Here is a 19,807-nt window from a genome sequence, read left to right on the forward strand (position 1 = left end):
AGCCGAAGGCAGAGGCTTAACCCTCTGAGCCACCCAGGTGCCCCAAAGGACGTTCTCTTCAAACTGATTGTCTATGAACCTAATTCAACAGAATGAAAAATGTGTCCTCCCATAGTTGTCAGGTTTGTACTTGATGGGCCTGTCACGGTGAAAGATTTTCCACTGCAAATTCTGTGGAAGAAGACACTTATCCCTGAAATGCCCAATCTGGTTTTGGATAATGGAGTAGATAACATTGTAGGAGAAACAGGCCTTCCAAGAACCACTACTGTGGGTCAGGCTAGAGGCAGCAGTACAAGGAAAGGGGTGGTCATCACGGAGCCTCACAGAGGAACTCATAGAAAATACTGGAATCAGTATTCCAGTCAAGTTCTTGGAAGAAAAGAATTGGGTCACATGAGAAAGGTACCACCTGTGGGAGCCATCGCTAATGGTCCCTGTGCCCTTAGCAGGGACTCTGTGGAAAAGCCTCTGTGGCCCGTGCTTTTTCCTCCCAGCGGGAAGTGGAATGCCCAAAGGTGGAAACCCAGGGCTGTGCTGGTGCTAGAAGATAGGCCGTGATGGCAGATTCCGTGTCCCAAAATAGATAAACATGCCAAGCCTGGGTTGCTCAGTCCATCAAGCGTCTGCCTTTGGTTCAGGTCATGATCTCGGTGTTCTGGTATCCAGTCCACACTGGGCTCCCTGCTCAGCAGGAAGCCTGCTTCTCGCTCCCCTTCTGCTGCTCCCCCTGCTTGTGCTCTCTTTTTAATAAATAAATAAAATCTTAAAAAAAAAAAAAAAGTGCCAAGCTGATTCCCTGCCCTGGTGATTTGGAACTTAAAGGGTGTCACACAGAGACTGGAATTTGGTGAATTCGAGTGTGTCTGTCTAAAACTCCTAAACTTCTGACAAGTTCATCAGCCCCTGAGCGGCCCCAGACTCTGCACTTTCGGTTCCCAGTACCAAAGAAGGTCCCGTGGAACAGGTTTAAACAATGGACACTAACAAGCAGGTGCTGGGTGGGGGCGGTGCCCTCAGCGGCGTGGATCCGGCCCGGGGTCAGAGGCCGAAGCGTGCCCACCTGCGGCCTGTTCTCTGTCGGAGCCCGATGAGCTACGGGTGCGGATCCTCCCGAGTGCTGCAGACTTGGGCCAAGACTTTAAATTCGGAGCAGCCGGAGAGGAGGCCGGACCGCGGTTCAGGCCGTGCAGGATGGCGGTCCCCGTGCCTGATGTGCCGCTCATGAAAATTTTCTCCTTCCTGGACGCATTCAGCTTGCTCCAGGCTTCCGGAGTGAACAGGGTAAATGCTCTCCACAAGCTGCTCTCTGTTGGGCCCCCTCCCCCCCACCTCCCTTCCATGAGTCGTCACACAGACCACCTTCACCGCAGCCCCTCCGCGCTGGCATCTCGGGACCCCAGCCTTGGGCCCACGCAGCCTCCCTCCTTGCTTACGTCTACCCTGTTCCGGCCCCTTCCTTCAGCTCCCACAGACCCAGTGCCCGGATTTCAGCTGCCTCTGCGACCAGGTGGAGCGCCAGCTCGCAGAAGAGCGGAGGGATGCGCTGGGTTTTGGGGGGTTAGCCTCCTTGGCTCTGAGAGCCTCACGTTTTAAACGAAAAGGACAGACGAATATCTAGGTGTCGCTGCGCGGGTCAAATGGTCCATTTGAAGCCCCGGGAAACCCAGTGTTTCTCCCACAAGAATTCCAAGCACCTGTCTTCGCTGCGATGGGCCTCTGTGGTTACCGTGTCCTGGTCCCTCCAGACGGGGCGGGCTTTGAGAGCCGGGTTGGTGGCTGGTTTACCACTGAGATGAGGGCCTGGCTTCCAGAACAGAGGAGAGCAGAGGAAGAGCCAGCCTTTGGGTACTGACCACCTGCTTACCTCTTCCTTTCTCCCCCTCAGTGCTGGAACAGGCTTGCAGAGAATGACCAGCTATGGAGGTGAGCAAGGGAAGGGTAAGGCGGGAAGGCAGGGGTGTCTCCTGGGAGGGAGAGGACATCCGAGTGTGTACCAAGGCGGCCTGGGTGAGGCTGCGCTGGGAGAGGCACAAGTGAGGCTTACAGTGAGGAAAGAGACCCACACTACTGAGGAGGTAGCTAAAGGGGGCTGCCTCGGGGGCTGATGACTCTGTTTCCAGAAACCTGTGTCTGAGGAAATGGAGCTTCTGCAGCTTCTCCCCGTGCCTGGGCTCACAGACCTGGAAGCAGTTTTTCTTCAGACAAACAAAGCTGGAACACCGTATGGCGCGGGTGAAGCCAGAGGACTTTATCTTCAGAGAAGCAAGTGGGAACCTCGGTACGGGGGATAGGGTCCCCTAAAGGAACATGAAATCTGGTCTTAAGAAACACACTATCCTTTTTTCTCCCTGTGTCTTCATTCAGTGAAGACAAAGAAAATGAAGGCTTAGTGGGACTGGGTTGCTGTGGTCACGGTCAAGGTCTCCCTCCATCTTCTCTTGGCCCCCACCATCTATGATGCGTGGAGAGACCAGAGTGATCTTTACATGAGCTAAAATCAGGCCCTGTGACTTCCTTTCTCCAAAGGCCTTCCGTTCCTCATAGAATAAAGATTTTAAAAAGGAAACCGAATAACAGGCCTTCTACCATTAACTTTATTCCTAGTACCTCTTTTAAAACTGAGAACAGAGGGGCGCCTGGGTGGCTCAGTTGGTTAAGCACCTGCCTTTGGCTCAGGTCATGATCTCAGGGTCCTAGGATTGAGCCCCACATCGGGCTCCCTGCTCAGTGGGGAGCCTGCTTCTCCTTCTCCCTTTGCCTGCTGCTCCCCCTGCTTGTGCTCTCTCTCTGACAAAGAAATAAAATATTAAAAAAATAAAACTCAGAACAGTTCTCCGATGGAGACCTCCTTATCCTCATTTTACGTGTATGGAAACTGAAACGGAGGAGGAAAAATAAGTCGGCCAGTGCCTCAGGCCAATCTGCAGCGGGAACCTACGTATGGATGACTCTAGAACTAGCTCCTCCTCTTCTCCATAATTGTTTCCCAAACTCTAAGAGGGTGCAGGAAAACTTCATTATCTTTCCAGAGTCCTTTTTATTCAATTGGCTCATCCCTCAACTATCTGGTGAGCCAGTATTGTCTGTGTTTCCTTCTAGGAATCTTAGGACCTATGGCTTATCTGTCAGGATATGGCCACGCAGTGGGTGGAGAGGAGAAGTCAGTCATTTGTACAGTGTCATCAAAGCACATGCTTTACGCCTGGGACCTGCAGGAGGTGAGTCTGGCCAGCAAGGAGCACAAGGAACGCCCTGTCACGTCCATCCTGTTCCACACAGGTGGCAAGTGCTGGGGGACAGCAATGGTACTTGGAATTGGTGAGAGACAGAGTTTCAAATTGGGTCTTCTAACTGGTAATCTGGGACCTTTCCATTTAAATGGTAGACACACAGAAAACTCACTTTTTAATGTGTAGTTTTTTGTTTTGTTTTTTTTTTAAGATTTTATTTGGCAGAGATCACAAGTAGGTAGAGAGACAGGCAGAGAGAGAGAGAGAGAGGAGGAAGCAGGCTCCCTGCCAAGCAGAGAGCCCGATATGGGGCTCGATCCCAGGACCCTGAGATCATGACCTGAGCCAAAGGCAGAGGCTTAACCCACTGAGCCAGCCAGGCGCCCATTTTTTTTCTTTTTAAGATTTTATTTGTCAGCATGCATGAGCAGGGGGAGAGGCAAGCAGGGGGAGAGCAGGCTCCCCACTGAGCAGGGAGCCCGATGTAGGACCTGATCCCAGGACCTTGGGGTCATGACCTGAGCTGAAGGCAGACGCCTAACCGACTGAGCGGCCCAGGCACCCCTTTATGTGTGTTTCTCCATATAGATTTGTACAGGGACTTACTTTCTAGTGGTAACGTGGAATGGCTGTGAGATGAACTTGGGCTGTTGTGCCTTTCCATGACCTATTCTACTTCTCCCTCTCAACTATTGGCCTTTGTTATGTTGGCTTTTTCAGAAAGTGGTCTCCAACTCCAGTCACTTCCAGGGTAGACAAAGGTCTTCTACATCAGGACCAGTAGATGTAGTGCAAGAATCACTAGGTGGGGAATCAGAAGACCCCAAAGTGGGTCACAAGTTATTGTATTTTCTTGGCCTTCCCTGTTTATTTCTCTCCTCCCTGTGAAAAGTATTTAATGACCGTTTTTCACACAGGGTCTTCTGAACTATGACAAGTAAACCCTTTATGAATATATGAGGTGGCAGGAGAATGATGAAATAAGTCTAGAAGGGACTCCTAAAGTTATACAATTTTAAAAAATATTTTATTTGATAGAAGAGAACATAAGCAAGGGGAGCAGCAGAGGGAGAGGAAGAAGCAGGCTCCTCGCTGAGCAGGGAGCCTGATGCAGGACTCCATCCTAGGACCCCGGGATCATGACCTGAGCTAAAGGCAGACACTTAACTGACTGAGCCACCCGGGCACCCCTGAAGTTACACAATGTTATATGTCAATTACATTTCACTAAAGCTGAGAAAATCAGAAGGGCACTCTCTTGGATAATTTGCTCTAGGGGAAACCAGTCACCATGTCCCTGAGGACATCCAAGCAGCCAAGGGGATGGTCCACTTGGCAAAGATCTCTGGCCTTCTGCCAACAGCCAGCACCATCTTTGCAGTCCTGTGAGTGAATCACATTGGAAGCTAACTTTCTGGCCTTCAGATTGTGTCCACAGTCAACCAAGTGAGGAACCCGAAACCAGAGCCACTCAGTGACTCAACGCCCAAGTTTTGGACCGACGGAAGGTGTGTGAGATAAGTGTTTCTTCCTTTGAGCTGCTATGGTATTTGTTAGACAGCAACAGATAACAGATTTTAGTGCTCCTTTTCTTGATTATAATTTAAGGTGTGGAAGAAGCTTTAGAACCAGGCAGTGAAAAGAAGCTGGAGAAACCCTGAGGAGACTTTGGGACTTTGAGGAAACCTAGCAGAAACCTAGTGGCCTGCCATGAGGCCGCCAGTGAAGACAAAGGGAAATGTAAACAAGGGTATTGGACACCAGAGGAAACAGAGTTCTTGTTACAGCTGTAGAAAATTTAGCAACCTTGTCACCCTGGCTAACGTAAAAAGGAGCGAATAGATCCAAGGAATTGAATGCTCTTGCCAAGGAGAATTCTAGGCAGAATGCTGAAGGCTAACCACTGCTTGCCGCTTATAGTAAAACAAGAGAAAAGGGAGAGGAGAAAATGACTGTCAGTTAAAAGAGAGCCAAAGCTTGCTGGTTCCGAAAATTTGCAGTCTTTCAAGATGGCAAATGGTGCTAAGATTTAAGGCCAAGACTGCAAGCAAGATCAGTGCAGGGCAGTGTTAATAAACCATACCATAAAGGTGAAGCCAAAGCGGTGACCACAACATTCTTTTCGACCTTAGAAGAGCTAAGAGGGTGCTTCAGAACCGAGGTCAGGCCATGGACCTCATAGGTTGAAGCCTCGTCCTCAGCAGACCCAGCCGCCACCCAGGGTGTCGGGATTCATCTCAAAAGCTTGTGGGTGTGGCTCTTGTCTAATGACATCAACCCCTGTAGGTTCCTTTGGAGACCCACAAAGTTTTCTCAGGGAATCCTACTGGCAAGGGTGCTGCTGGCTTGGATATACAGGGGCTGAAATATCACAACAGGAAAAGAGGCATTTGAATCCTGAGCTCTTACAGGGAAGAAGCACCTGTGACCCTACTCAGCTACTGATTTGGGCCACCAGGTATGGACGGGGCAGCATAACACAGAAGGCAGAACCAAGAGCCTAGAGAGCAGAGCCAAGAGTCCTGAAGAATCTTTCCTGGGCCTTGAGTCCTGGTCAGTGTACTACTAGCACATTGTCATTGGATCTCGAATTTTCTGTGTAGCAGGGATTCCCACACCCCTACTGCCATTTCCCCCCCACCCCGGATGAGACAGTCTATAACGTTATCCTTACCTATGGTATAATGTCCTATCCTTGTATGTTGGGGATGGGGGTCAGACAACTTGGATATTTCTGAGGTTTTCACATCAACATGAACTGAATTTAAAGAACTTCATCTCCTTAAACATCGAGATCCAGATTTTACGATGATGCTGTAACGGTGAGCTATTTGGAGGCATGGGCGATGGAGAGTGTACTTTGCGTGTGGGAGAGAGGTGAGTTATTAGGGACTGCAGGGTGGAGTGTGTCCGCCAATCTGGAAGACGGCCTCCGTATTCCTTGTCCCATATTCACGATCCTAGGTAGTCCACTCCCACCCTGAATCGGGTTGACCTTGGTAACCAATTGGACATTGCAGAAATGATGGTGTGTAACTTCCGAAGCTATGTCCTAAAAGATGCTTCTTCTCTCTTGAATCACTGGCTCCTAGAGAGCCAGCCGAAGTGTTATGAGGACCCTTAAAATGCCCTGCAGGGTAGGTCTGTGTGGGAAGTACTGAGGGCTGCAGGTAGCCAGCACCAACTTGCCGGCCGAATGAGCCTTATCCTTATGAAGATGACTTCAACCCCGTGAGAGACGCCTAGCCACAAACCACCCGGCCAAGCTGTACCTAAATTTCTTTAATTTAATGTAATTTATTTGAGAGAGAAAGAGCATGAGAGAGGGTCAGAGGGAGAAGCAGACTCCCTGCCAAGCAGGGAGCCTGACTTGGGACTCTATCCCGGGACTCCAAGATCACGACCTGAGCCATAGATAGTTACTTAACCAACTGAGCCACCCAGGCAGCCCATGTACCTGAATTTCTAACAGAAACTGAGAGAACAAAAACTTCTGTTTTAACCACCCAGATTTTTTGGAGAGGGTTTATTATTTATTTTGCTTATTTCAAAAGCTTCCAGTGTAGTTAATACACAGCATTAGATTAGCTTCAGGTCTACAATGTAGCAATTCAGCAATTCTATACATCACCTGGTGCTTGTCATGACCAGGGCAGTCCTCAATCCCCATCACCTGTTTCCCTCATCTCCCACTCCGCCCCTCTGGTAACTGTTCTCTAGAGTTATGAGTTTGTTTGGGGGCTTATCTCTTTTCTGTTTTGTTAAATTCCACATTTGAGTGAAATCATATGCTATTTGTCTTTCTCTGACTTACTTCACTTAGGATTATACCCTCTAGATCCATTCATGTTGATGCAAATGGCAAGACTTCATTGTTTTTCATGGCTAAGTAATATTTCAGTGTGTGTGTGTGTGTGTGTGTGTGTGTGTGTGTGTGTGTGTGTGTGTCTGTCTGTCTTTATCCATTCATCTATTAATGGACAGTTGGGTTGCTTCCATATCTTGGCTATTGTAAATAATGTTGCAATGAACATAAGAATGCATAGAGCCTTTTTAAAAAATATTTTATTTATTTATTTGACAGCCAGAGATCACAAGTAGGCAGAGAGGCAGGCAGAGAGAGAGAGGAGGAAGCAGGCTCCCCACTGAGCAGAGAGCCCGATGCAGGACTCGATCCCAGGATCCTGAGATCATGACCTGAGCCAAAGGCAGAGGTTTCACCCACTGAGCCACCCAGGCGCCCAAGAATGCATAGAGCTTTTTCAAATTACATTTTCCTTTTTTTCAGCTAAATACCCAGTAAAGGACTTGCTGGACCATGTGGTAGTTCTATTTTTAATTTTCTGATTCTGTTTTCTACAGCGGCTGCCCCAGTTTGCATTCCCACCAACAGGGCACAAGGGTTCCTTTCTCTCTGCACCCTTGTGGGCACTTGTTGGTCATTGCATTATTGACTTTAGCCATTCTGACTGGTGTGAGATGATATCTCATTGTGGTTTTGATCTTAAGCCACCCAATTTTGGGATGGCTTCTTGCACAGTGTTACAGTGTTACAGACCAAAATGGTGATTACATTTGGGGAGTGTGGAAAGTTAATAGAGCAAGTACTGGTGGGCTTAGAGGGAGTCATATGATCAATTTGTAATAACTAATATTTACATATATTTTTGTGTTCTTTTTGATATAATCGAATTTTTTTAAGATTTTATTTATTTATTTGACAGAGATCACAAGTAGCAGAGAGGCAGGCAGAGAGAGAGGAAAGGAAGCAGGCTCCCTGCTGAGCAGAGAGCCCCATGCGGGGCTCGGTCCCAGGACCCTGGGATCATGACCTGAGCCAAAGGTAGAGGCTTTAACCCACTGAACCACCCACGCGCCCCAACAATTTTTTAAAGGCTAAAGAGAAGGGAAACTTTCTTTTGTCTTATCTGCAATGTACAAGATTGATGATGGAATAATAATTAGGAGAGTTGATATTCTTTAAATTCCTACTGTGGACTAGGCAGAATTCGTTTTGTTTTGTTTGTTTGTTTTTTAAGATTATTTATTTGAGGGGGGGCGCCTGGGTGGCTCAGTGGATTAAAGCCTTTGCCTTCAGCTCAGGTCATGATCTCGGGGTCCTGGGATCGAGTCCTGCATCGGGCTCTCTGCTCAGGGGGGAGCCTGCTTCCTCCTCTCTCTCTCTACCTGTCTCTCTGCCTACTTGTGATCACTCTCTGTCAAATAAATAAAATCTTTAAAAAAAATATTTGGAGTAGGGGGAGAGGGAGACAGAAACCCAAGCAAATTCTGCGTGAAGCCTGACCTGGGGTTCAATCTCACAACCCTGAGATCATGACTTGAACTGAAACCGAGTCAGATGTTTAACCGACAGAGCTACGCTGGCATCCCTAGGCAGAAAGAGTTCAAAAAGACTATTTCATGTGCTGTGAAATGTAATACGAGAGCCCTGTAAGAAGCCACAACTGGTAAGTAACTTGCTGAATGTAACACCTTTAGTAAGAGGCAGAACTGACTTGAGCTCAGAAGCCTGATCATTCTTTATGCTGATTGATCGCACAGTGAGATCTTGCTTTGAATGTACTGTGATGTTCCTTTTCTGTGCTCACTATTCCTCAAATAATTAAGATGTTTAGAATTTTCTTATTCTTTTGCCAGAAGCAAAAAATGGATCTGGAGGAAACTTCCAAATAAACACTGGCAGAAAGAAAGCCCAGTAGGTGTGAACAGTTCCTTGCACACCTACAGTGTCCTCTCATTCTCTAGGGCACTATGATCTGGTCCAGCCCCACCCAGCAGTCGAGCATCATGCGTCTGGCAACCCTCCCTCAGATGCATCTTGCGTTCACTGCAGATTTGGAGGGAACAGTCAAAGTGTGGAATTGTCAGGATGCGGAAGCCCTGGCTACTCTCACCATGCCACAGGCCTGTTTTTCCTTGGAAATCTGTCTCACAAAAGATGGCCCCTTCCTGATGGTAAGTGAGCCCTGCACCTAGAGAGGGCCCACAGAACAAAATGCCTACTGCCTTGACAGGTGTTGTGCCCCCATGACTGTCCCATTACTGTCTGTCTTCTTGGAGTCCTCCCTACCACAAACCCTGAGAGCCCAAACATTCCCACATATATTGGCCATACAAACTCCGCTACCATCTTGGCCTTTGATCTTCCACAAGTATGTTTTCCCTAGTCATTCTTCCAGAAAAGAAAAGAAAAAAAAAAGGCCTCCCTGAATGATTCCTATCTATGTCTCTTCTTTCAAGTGTGTATTGTACAGTACTTGACCTTGGACAGGGATTATGGAGAGAGAGCCATGGGTTTGGGAAGACGTGAGAAAAGAACAGTATTGATATGCTGTGAGTAACTATTCTTGAGAAGAGTGGGGCTTAGGAAATTGTATTTTTGGGGATCATTCTCACAATGCTGAGGTAGCTTTTCCTTACCATTATGGGATCAAAGAAACTGTAGTATGTTTTGCAACTGACAGTGCTGCCTTCTGTGGGCTCTCGGATTTCCTGTCTCCTTCCGTTGACATGGTGGTGGTGCTTTGGTTTTAGGTAGGCAACTCTGAAGGTGACATGTACACACTGACCGTGCCGGAGCTAAGGCATGTCTCTAAAGTCAATGCATTCAAATACAGTGTTGACCTCCTACACTGCTCTCCTGACAAGAAATGGATCTTTGCATCTGGGACACATCAGAATATCTTACCAGTGGTAAGTGGTGCTCTGTGCTTTAACTTTGGGAGGAGAGGGTCAAGCATTATCAAAGTGGGGTTTAGGATGTGTTGGAGAACCTGAAGAACTCAGGGAGGACTACACATGGTGCTCCTACCTCTCAAAGGCCATATCACACGTAGAATCCATTTTTGGAGCCAAGAAACAATGTTCTTTGAAGTGATAGGGTCTGGTTGCAAAAAAATAATAAGTTAATAAAAGTTTACTCATGAAGCCTGAATCAGCCAAAGAGCTAGAGGAAAGTGAGAGAGATCTCAAGAAAGTAGGATCTTTGGTAACCTTTTAGCTTTCCTTACTTCACTTTTATCCACCTTGGCTGGAAGGGACAAAGAAGTACAGAGGTAAATGAGAACATATCGGCCTACAGATATCCCTCTGAGAAAGTCTGTGTCTGCTGAGTCCACCATTTTTACCATGTGGCACATGCAGACCATGCACCAGAGAGCGAGGAGCTGAGAGGAGGCAGCAAAAGCCGAACAGCCCATGACGAGTTTGCCAAGAAGGGAAAAATCTATCCAACCAATGACAGCTTGATCTGGGCTCCAGTGTGGCCAGATGATTTTGTAGCTCCAAGCACACCAGAAGAACAGCTTTGATGGCTTTGCTCTCTGCGTGACCATGACAGGCAGGAGAGGTAGCCAGTTCTTGGATGTCAGAGACAAGCAGGGACTACTCAGTGCTTCCTAAGATTCCAAATAAAGCTTTCTCCTGACCCTGAGATCAGGAGTCACATGCTCTACTGACGGAGCCAGCCAGGTGCCCCCACAAAACAAGGGCTTTCAAGGAGGTCTTTCTGGAGTCGCTCCTGTCCTGACGTGCTGTCATTTCTCCCTTCACCTGACCGCATGTGCAATACTCTCTCCCCAGGTGTTCCTCACAGAGAGCTTGCTGAAACCGGCAGAAGGCAAAAGCCCTCTGTCCCTCTCTATCCCATATTCATCGTGCTGCAGGGCCTGCTGGGCCCCAAGGAGGACAAGCAGGATAACAGTGATGTATCGAAGAGGCTCTTTCAGAAAGACCGGATTTACCACCTTCGAGCTAACAGCTGAGAGGACGGGGGACCAAACAGACATCCAAGGTAGGCTGTGCCACATGGGAGGCATGGTTTCTAGACCCTTCCACCCTTCCACCCGTGTATTCTTTGGAAGCCATAATTCTGTGGAAAGGGGGCAGGGGATTTCTTTAGCCTGAGCCTGCAGGCCTCTCCTGCCCATGCTCGTACTTCTACTATGTTACACAGGCCCCCCACCCCCTTGGGCAGGTCTGTTCAGATTCCCATTCTGCTGTAGGGCCTGGATCCCAAAGCCTCCTCTGTGCCTGACCTGTTACTGCCCACCGCCCCCTGTTGTGGGGTCCGGGCACCTGTTACCGTGGTCCATGACCTGTATCTGTCACTAGCTTGCCCTTCGTCTTCCTCAGCAGACTGAGGTCCCCTGGAAGGAGGGAGTATGTGTTTGCATTCTGCATAAAGCTCTTGTGCGGACTCAAGGATCCCCAGTTCACCCGCATGGATGTGTGTGTGTTTTGCATGAACACAGCCCACCAGGTTGCAACTTTCCTGTTGCCGCCTCACATGGAGAGTCCTGTGTGGATGGGAGTCGGAGACGGAAATGTGATCGTCTTTGAGAGCGGGCCGTCCTTATTCCTCTTCACCATCAGTGGCCTCCTTCTGCAACGATTTGAGGACCACCAGAGGACCATCGGCAACTTATGGGTGGTAGGTATGAGCCCCCACCCACCGCCCAGCACTCGGACTCGGGGCTGCTCATCCCAGGTGTCCTTTGTAGGATTCTGTGCACGTCCTCAGCACGTCCATGGATGACTCTCTGCATTTGTACATGTGGGAAGAGGAAGGCCGTTACCCATACCTCAAGAGCTGCTGCCACCTGGAGCACGTGGGCAGTGACTCGGCGCCGAGCTGGTAAGCCCTGCTTCTGTGACTTCAGCTTTCCTCAAAGATTCCAACTCTTCCATATGAAAAAATGAAGGGCTAATAAGTGAGGCTTTAAAAAAGTTGTACATATATTATATATATATGTGTGTGTGTGTGTGTGTGTGTGTGTGTGTATGTATATATGTATTAATAAACTTGGATCCAGAAAGAATTGCTAGCTCTTGGAATATGTTCACAGCCCATGCAGTACATTTCAAAAGGCTTTCCAAAAGGGCTCCCATTAGTTTGTCCACAGCAGAATATGGAACATCTACATCTTCAATATCCTATCTTTATTTGCAAGGTTTATACCTTTTTTTGAGTTCATCATTTGGGTTGCTGCTTCTTGTTTTGTTTTTAAGATTTTATTTGGGAGAGAGAATGAGCAGGAGCAGAGGCAGAGGGAGAAGTGGGCTCCCAACTGAGCAGGGAGCCTGACGTGGGGTTGGATCCTAGGATCCTGAGATCATGACGTTGAGCCGAAGGCAGATACTTGGCCGACTGAGCTACCCAGACACCTCTCAGTAATTTTAAATACTTCCCCTTCATATCACACGTTCCATATTGTGTAGCATTATGTCTTTTATCCATCTATTTTCTTTTAACGATGCAAAGAAATTTTATGTCTTTCCCCCAAATAGAATGCAGTTGTCCAACAAAGTTTGAGTTTTGACAAAAACATAAAGTCTTTTAATCAGAAATACAATCAAACCGCAGAATATTTCCATCATCCCCCAAGTTTTCTTAGGCGCCGTTGCAGACTCTCCCTCCTTCCATCCCAGCACCAGGCAATCAGTGATCTGCTTTCTGTCCCTATTAGTTTAAATTTTCTAAGCTTTTATGTAAATGGAATTATATAGTATGTATCCCTTTGTGTCTTGCTTCTCTCAGTGAGCATGGTTTTCAAAATTCACCCTCCTGTGGTGTATCAGGAATTCACTCCCTTTAGTTGCTGAGTGGTGAGGGCCCTATTGTAGAGATGGACCACAGTTCATCACCTTGCCAGCTGAGGATCATTTATGTTGTTTCTAGCTTGGGATGAACATGTTTCCATATTTACCCAAGAGGGGAACTGTTGGGTCATATGGTATGTTTAACCTTGTAAGAAACTGCAAAACTCTTTCCTAGGGGCTGTCCATCTTTTCATTCCTACTTGGTTTTTTTCCGGTTTTGTTTTGACTACTTTACATTCTGATAGGTGTGTAGTGTGCTCTCCTTATAGTTGTACTGTGTATTTCCCTAACGTCAGGCAGCTTTTCATTTGCTTATTTGCCATATCTTCTTTGGTGAAGCATTGGTTCAAATCTTTTGTATGTTTTTTAGTTGGGTTGTTTATTACTATCAAGTTTTGATAGCTCTTTATATATTTGGAATATAAATTTTTTATCAGATAAGGATTTGCAAATATTTTCTCCCACTTTGTGGCTTGTCTTTCTACTCTAACAGTGTCTTTCAAAGAGCGGGTGTTCTTAATTTTGAATCTCCAATTTTTCTTCTGAAATGATTGGGCTCTGGATGTGTATCTAGGAAATCTTTGCCTAATCTGAGGTCGCTAAGGTTTTCCCCTTTGTTTTTGTCAAAATTGTATAGTTTGAGATTTTACGTTTAAGTCTATTATCCATTTTAAATTAAATTTTATATAGGGTAAGATCTAGATCAAGGTTTCTTTTTCTTTTTACATACAGGTATTTTAATTATTCAGCACCATTTGTGGGGGGAAAAAAATTCTTTCTCCATTGAATTGCCTTTACATCTTTGCCAACAATTGACCATATGTTATATAACATATATATGTTTTAATTTTATATGTATATATGTTAATGTTATGTGTATATATGTTAATGTTATATAACCTAGATATGTTAATTTCAAGATTCTTTTGTCCCAAGGACCTATGTGTCTATCCTTTCTCTAATAACAAACTACTTTGAAAGTGGAACTTCATAGAAATTTTAAAATCTGATGATGTGAGTCCTCCACTTTGTTCTTTTGCAAAACTACTTTGGCTATTCTGTTTCCCTTGTTTTCAACATACTTTTTGTTTTTTGTTTTTTGTTTTTTTTGTGTGTGTGTATCGTTTTTTCCCCCTACATATATTTTAGAATAATTTTGTAAATGTCTACAAAAATTCCACTGGTGGGGGTACCCTGGCTGGCTCAGTCTTTGGAGTATGTGTCTCTTGATCTTGGGTAGTGAGATTGAGTCCCACACTGGTTATAGAGATTACTTAAGGGAATTTAAAAAATAGAATTAGGGGCTCCTGGCTGGCTCAGTCGGAAGAGCATGCAACTCTTAATATCAGGTTCATGAGTTTGAGCCCCACATTGGGTGTAGAGATTAAATATATCAAAAAATTAGAATTCTACTCAGACACACAAAAATTCTGCTGGAGTTCATACTGGAATTCTATTGGATCTATAAATTTTAGGCGGGGAGAATGGTATCTTCACAATTGAGTCTTCCTATCCATGAACCTTATGTCTCTTCAATTTATTTAGGTCTTCCTTATTTTATCAAGTGTTTTGTAGTTTTCAGGATACAGCTTTTGCAAATATTTTGTAAGACTATATCTAAGTATTTAGTGGTTTGAGTGCTACTGTAACAGTAATATCTTCAGTTTTCAGTTTTTCACTAATAGTGTGTAGAAATGATTGGCTTTTGAAATACTAATTTTATATCCTACAACCTTGTTAAACTATTATTCAAATAGCTCTTATTAATCTGTAGATATTTTGTGACTTTCCATGTATACAATCATGTCATCGGACAGATTTTTTCCCCTTGTTTTCCAATCCGTATGTCTTTTCGTCCTTGTTCTTGACTTACTGCATTGGATAGAACTTTCAATAACAAGGGGTGCCTGGTTGGCTTAGTCGATAGAGCATGTAGCTCTTAATCCTGGGATCATGAGTTCAAGCCCCATGTTGAGTGTAGAGTTTACTTTAAAAAACAAAAAACCCTCCAGTAACAACATTGGAATGGAGAGCAGATTCCTTGACTTTGATAGAAAGTGTTGCGTCTTTCACAATTATGAAATTCACTGTATGTTCTTGTAGTTACCGTTTATTAGGTTGAGGAAGTCCCATTCTAGTTCTTGTGTGCTTAGGGTTTTTATCATCAATAGATGTTTAATTTTGCCAATGGTTTTCCTGCACCAATTCCTGCGCATATGATTTTTCCTTTTTAGATTGTTAACAAGACAAATTACAGTGATTGATTTTTCTTTTTAAGATTTTGATTAGAGAGCCCATGCATGAGGGGGGCTGGGGGGGAGGGGGAAACGAACTTCCCGCGGAGCAGGGAGCCTGATGCAGTGTTAGATCCCAGGACCCCGGGGATCGTGACCTGAGCCGAAGGCAGATGCTTAACTGACTGAGCCACCCAGGTGCCCCATAACCATGAATTCTTTATTTTTTTTTAAGAATTTTTATAAAGATTCTATTTATTTGAGAGCATACATGACAGTGTGTATGTGTGTGTGAGAGAGTGCACACATGTGCGCAGGCAGGGGATTGGGGCAGCAGGAAAAACAGACTTCCCATCAAGCAGGGAGCCCAACTCGGGACTGGATCCCAGGACCCTGGGATCAAGACCTGAGTGGAAGGCAGATGCTCAACTGACTGAGCCACCCAGGTGCCCCAACTGTGAATTCTTTAATGGTTATAGTACCATTCAGATGATAGTACCATTCTGGTAGTTTGTGATTTTCCAGTAATTAGTCATTTCATCTAACTTGTTAGTCATTTCATCTAACTTGTTCCTTTTAGTCTTTTACATATCTGTAGATTTCAACTCCTTCACTCCTGATACTGGTAATTTCTTTTCTTTTTTCTTTGTCAGTCTTTTATACACACATACACACACACACACACACACTATATATCTATATATCTATATCTATATGTATAAAATATAAAACCATATACATATGGTTTTATTTGAGAGAGAGAGCATGAGAAGGGGGTGGTCAGAGGAAGAAGCAGGCTCCCCACTGAGCAGGGAACTTGATGTGAGGTTCAATTCCAGGACTCAGGTATCATGACCTGAGATGAAGGCAGATGCTTAACCAGTTGAGCCACCCAGGTGCCCCTCTTTGTTGGTCTTAATAGAGATTTATCAACTTTAATTATCTCTTCAAAGAAATGGCTTTTTTGTTTTATTTTTTTTCCTCAGTTTCATCTCTACTCTTTAATTTTCTTTTTGTTTTGGTTTATTTTGTTTTTCTAATTTTTGAGGTAGAAACTTAGATTGTTGCTTTGAGATTTTTTTTTTTTTAAAGATTTGAGAATGTGTGAGAGAGCTATGGGAGGCACAGAGGGAAAAAAGAGGGAGAGAATCTCAAGCAGACCCCCTGCTGAGTGTGGAGGCCGACACAGGCCCCCTCCCACAACCCTGAGATCACAACCAGAGCCAAAACCAAGAGTTGGTCACCCAGGTGTCCCAAGACCTCTCTTTTTAAATATTAGCATTTGATGCTCTAAACTCCTCATTAAGCACTGCTTTGGCTGCAACTTATAAATTTCAACTGATTGTATTTTCATTTTTACTCAGTGCCATATACTTTTTAAATTCCCTTTCCCCCTTTGACCCATGGATTGACTATTTTCCAGTTTTTACTTAAATTCCAGTTAGTCAAGGGACACCTGGGTGACTCAGTGGGTTAAAACCTCTGCCTTTGGCTCAGGTCATGATCCCAGGGTCCTGGAACCGAGTCCCGCATCGGGCTCTCTGCTCAGTAGGGAGCCTGCATCCCCTTCTCTCTCTGCCTGCCTCTCTGCCTACTTGTGATCTCTATCAGATAAAAAATAAAAAATCTATAAAAATAAATCTATAAAAATAATTCCAGTTAGTCAACATATAATGTAATATTAGTTTCAGGAGTAAAAACCCATGGATTATTCAAAAGTATGTTTATTTTTCAAGTGTTTGTATATTTTATTGCTATCTTTTTGATTTCTAGTTTAAATCACTTATAGAGAGCATACTCCACAATTGTTTTTTCTTCTATGTCTGTCAAACTTTGCTTTATGACTACGGATTGGTGTATGTTGGTGAATATTTGATTTGTGCCTGAAAAGAATGTGTACCCTGCTCTTGTTGGGTAGAATGTTCTATAATTGCCAACGGCATCGTCTTATCTGTTTCAGTTCCTCCATACCCCTCCTGATTATTGATCTAGTGGTTCTATCAGTTATGAGAGAAGATAGTTAAATTTTCTGATTATAAATGTGGATCTCTTTTTCCTTTAAACTCCATCAGTTTTTATTTCATGTATTTTTGCAGCTCTGTTACTTGGTACATATACATTCAGTATTATTACATCTTCTTGGTTAGTTGGCCCTCTTATGTTTGTGTAGTGTCTCTCCTTGTCCTTGGCAATTTTCTTTGCTTTGAGGTCTACTTTGTTATTAACTTAGCTACTCCTGCTCTCTCGATTAATGTCTGTATGTGACATTGTTTTCCATTTATCTACTTCCAGTCTACTTATATCATTATAGCTGAAATGAGTTTCCTATAGACAACATCTAATTAGCTTGTGATTTTTATGTATATGGTGCACAGATCTGTCTTTCCACAGGTGTAATTAACTTATTTCAGCATTTGGGAAATGTTGTGTTATTTCCTTCTGGCTTCTATGGTATCCAATGAGAGATCTGTCTTTCGAAGTGTTGTTCTTCTATAGATAAGTGTCACTTTTCTCGGGCTGATTTCAAGGGACTTTCAGTCTTGTGTGTTTTTGGAAAAGGAACCATTGTGCTCCAGTTATCACTTACAGGTGAGGTGATGTTCATGGTAGCTCTAGGTGATGTTTTTGCAACTGTGCTTGGTTTGCTTTCTATAGATGTGACAGTGGAGGCTCTAACTATACTTGATACAGAAACTGGACGAGTAGGTGAAGTTGGTGTGGTGGTGGTTGGTGTACCATCTGTGGGAGCACTACCTTTAGTAGTCATGCTTGAACTGGCATCTAGTGTGCTTGACTGGATGGTTGAGGTTACAAGAAGGAGGATAAGAACAGTGAGGGGAGTAAGGGCTTTCATTTGAGATGTTCTTGCTGGGCCATCCAAGGAGGAAATCTCAAGTTATTGTTAGTCTTTAGATCTCACCTTTTTTTGCTCTGTAGGTTTACCAAATTTGAGGAGTTTTTAGCTATTACTTGTCTCTGTGGTGCTTGAAGGCAAGAGGAAGGAGGGCCACCTCTACTCACCTTAGTGCAGGGGAGGAGATGGGCAACAAGGCTCTACCTCAGTCTTTGCAGGAGAGGGGTAAAGGCACTAGCCTTGCTTGGGTTAGTGCGAGGCAGGTATGGTCAACAGAACTCTACCCACTCACCTCCCACCCCCCAGTTTCTCCTGGAGAAGAGGGGTCGGAGTATCACCTCATTAGTACAGGATGAGAATGGTTGACAGGGCCATGCCCCACAATCTCTAAATCACCCCCCTGGGGCGGGAGGCATGGCCTCTTTTAGTACTCACCTGAGAGGGCAGGTATTGGCAAAGGGAACAGAATTCTATTTTAAAATATTCTCTCTCAGGGCGCCTGGGTATCTGTCAGTTAATCATCTACATGCACTCAGGTCATGATCTTGGGGCCCTGGGATTGAGCCCTGTATGGGGCTCGCCACTCAGCGGGGAGTCTGTTTCTCCCTCTCCCTCTCCCCTCCCCCTGCTCATACCCTTGCTAGCACTCTCCAGTGAATAATAATTTAAAAAAAAAACTTTAAAAATATTCTCTCATCATTACTAAATAATATCTCTGATTTTCTAGATTATCTTGAGAATTCTGGCAGTGTTATCTAAAGCAGGTTGGGATCACAACTCTTGCAATTAATAATCACCATAACTGGGGCGCCTCGGTGGCTCAGTGGGTTAAGCCTCTGCCTTCAGCTCAGGTCATGATCTCAGGGTCCTGGGATCAAGCCCTGCATTGGGCTCTCTGCTCAGCAGGGAGCCTGCTTCCCCCTCTCTGCCTGCCTCTCTGCCTACTTGTGATTCTCGCTCTGTCAAATAAATAAATAAAATCTTTAAAAAAATAATCACTATAACTGTGTCAGATCTGTGCAGTCAAAACCAAATCTAAGAATAACTTCAGCGATCAAAGGACCAATTGATTTGGGAAGAATATCCGTATCTGTGTCAGGTTCACATTTAGTAGTATCAACAATGGCTATACCTACTTTCCCACTTGTCCACTGATGATCTGGTCTTTTTCCTGTTGGCAGCTATGTCTCCAAAGCAATATGCGATAACATGAGCATCGTATGTGTGGTGTCGAGACTTCGTGAATCCAGCATTCTGGTGATGTATTCTTTGCGTATGTAATGTGGAAACTAATGGAATTAACCTTACATCATCTCTCTCAATGTAGTAAAGAGAATTCTGTTTGTAAACCGAGAATGACTGTTTAGTGATCTTAGGAAAGAAGCGATGATTTAACCACCTATAGTAAATAAGACACTGTAATAGATGCACTACACAGAAGGCAGAGCAACCTATCCTCTGTCCTTGCTAGCAGGGAGAGTATAGAATACTAGGGGAGTAAAATATAACTGGTCACAAATCAATTCAAAAGGAGCTTATATGGGGGAGGGCGGGGAAGTATGACTTCAGATTGAGGCAGGTTTAAAAGTGAAGGCATCTGGGGTGCCTGACTCAGTCGGTAGGGCATGCAACTCCTGATCTCAGGGTTGTGAGTTCAAGCCCCATGCTGGGCGTGGAGTCTACTTTAAAAAAAAAAAAATAGTAAAAGTGAAGGTCATCTGTATTAGTCCATGTTCTCTAAAATGCAAGCAAAACATAAATGTATTAGAAAAACATAGATGTTGGGCGCCTGGGTGGCTCAGTGGGTTAAACCGCTGCCTTCGGCTCGGGTCGTGATCTCAGGATCCTGGGATCGAGTCCCGTAT

General features: G+C 44.9%; 1 protein-coding gene across 1 annotated transcript; it reads left to right on the forward strand.

Annotated features, from left to right (window-relative positions):
• Positions 1-1,194: 1,194 nt before the first annotated feature.
• Positions 1,195-19,270, forward strand: FBXW12 (F-box and WD repeat domain containing 12). The gene is made up of 11 exons (XM_032868493.1): positions 1,195-1,284; positions 1,466-1,560; positions 1,855-1,926; positions 2,124-2,281; positions 3,103-3,221; positions 9,000-9,209; positions 9,789-9,947; positions 10,836-11,046; positions 11,507-11,685; positions 11,756-11,889; positions 19,124-19,270. Exons 1-11 carry the CDS (start codon positions 1,195-1,197, stop codon positions 19,221-19,223), a joined length of 1,527 nt encoding a protein of 508 aa, XP_032724384.1. The 3' UTR covers positions 19,224-19,270.
• Positions 19,271-19,807: the final 537 nt, after the last annotated feature.

This window comes from Lontra canadensis, unplaced genomic scaffold (genome assembly GCF_010015895.1).
Source record: "Lontra canadensis isolate GAN:19392208 unplaced genomic scaffold, GSC_riverotter_1.0 scaffold35, whole genome shotgun sequence".
In the NCBI taxonomy this organism is placed as follows: Eukaryota; Metazoa; Chordata; class Mammalia; order Carnivora; family Mustelidae; genus Lontra; species Lontra canadensis.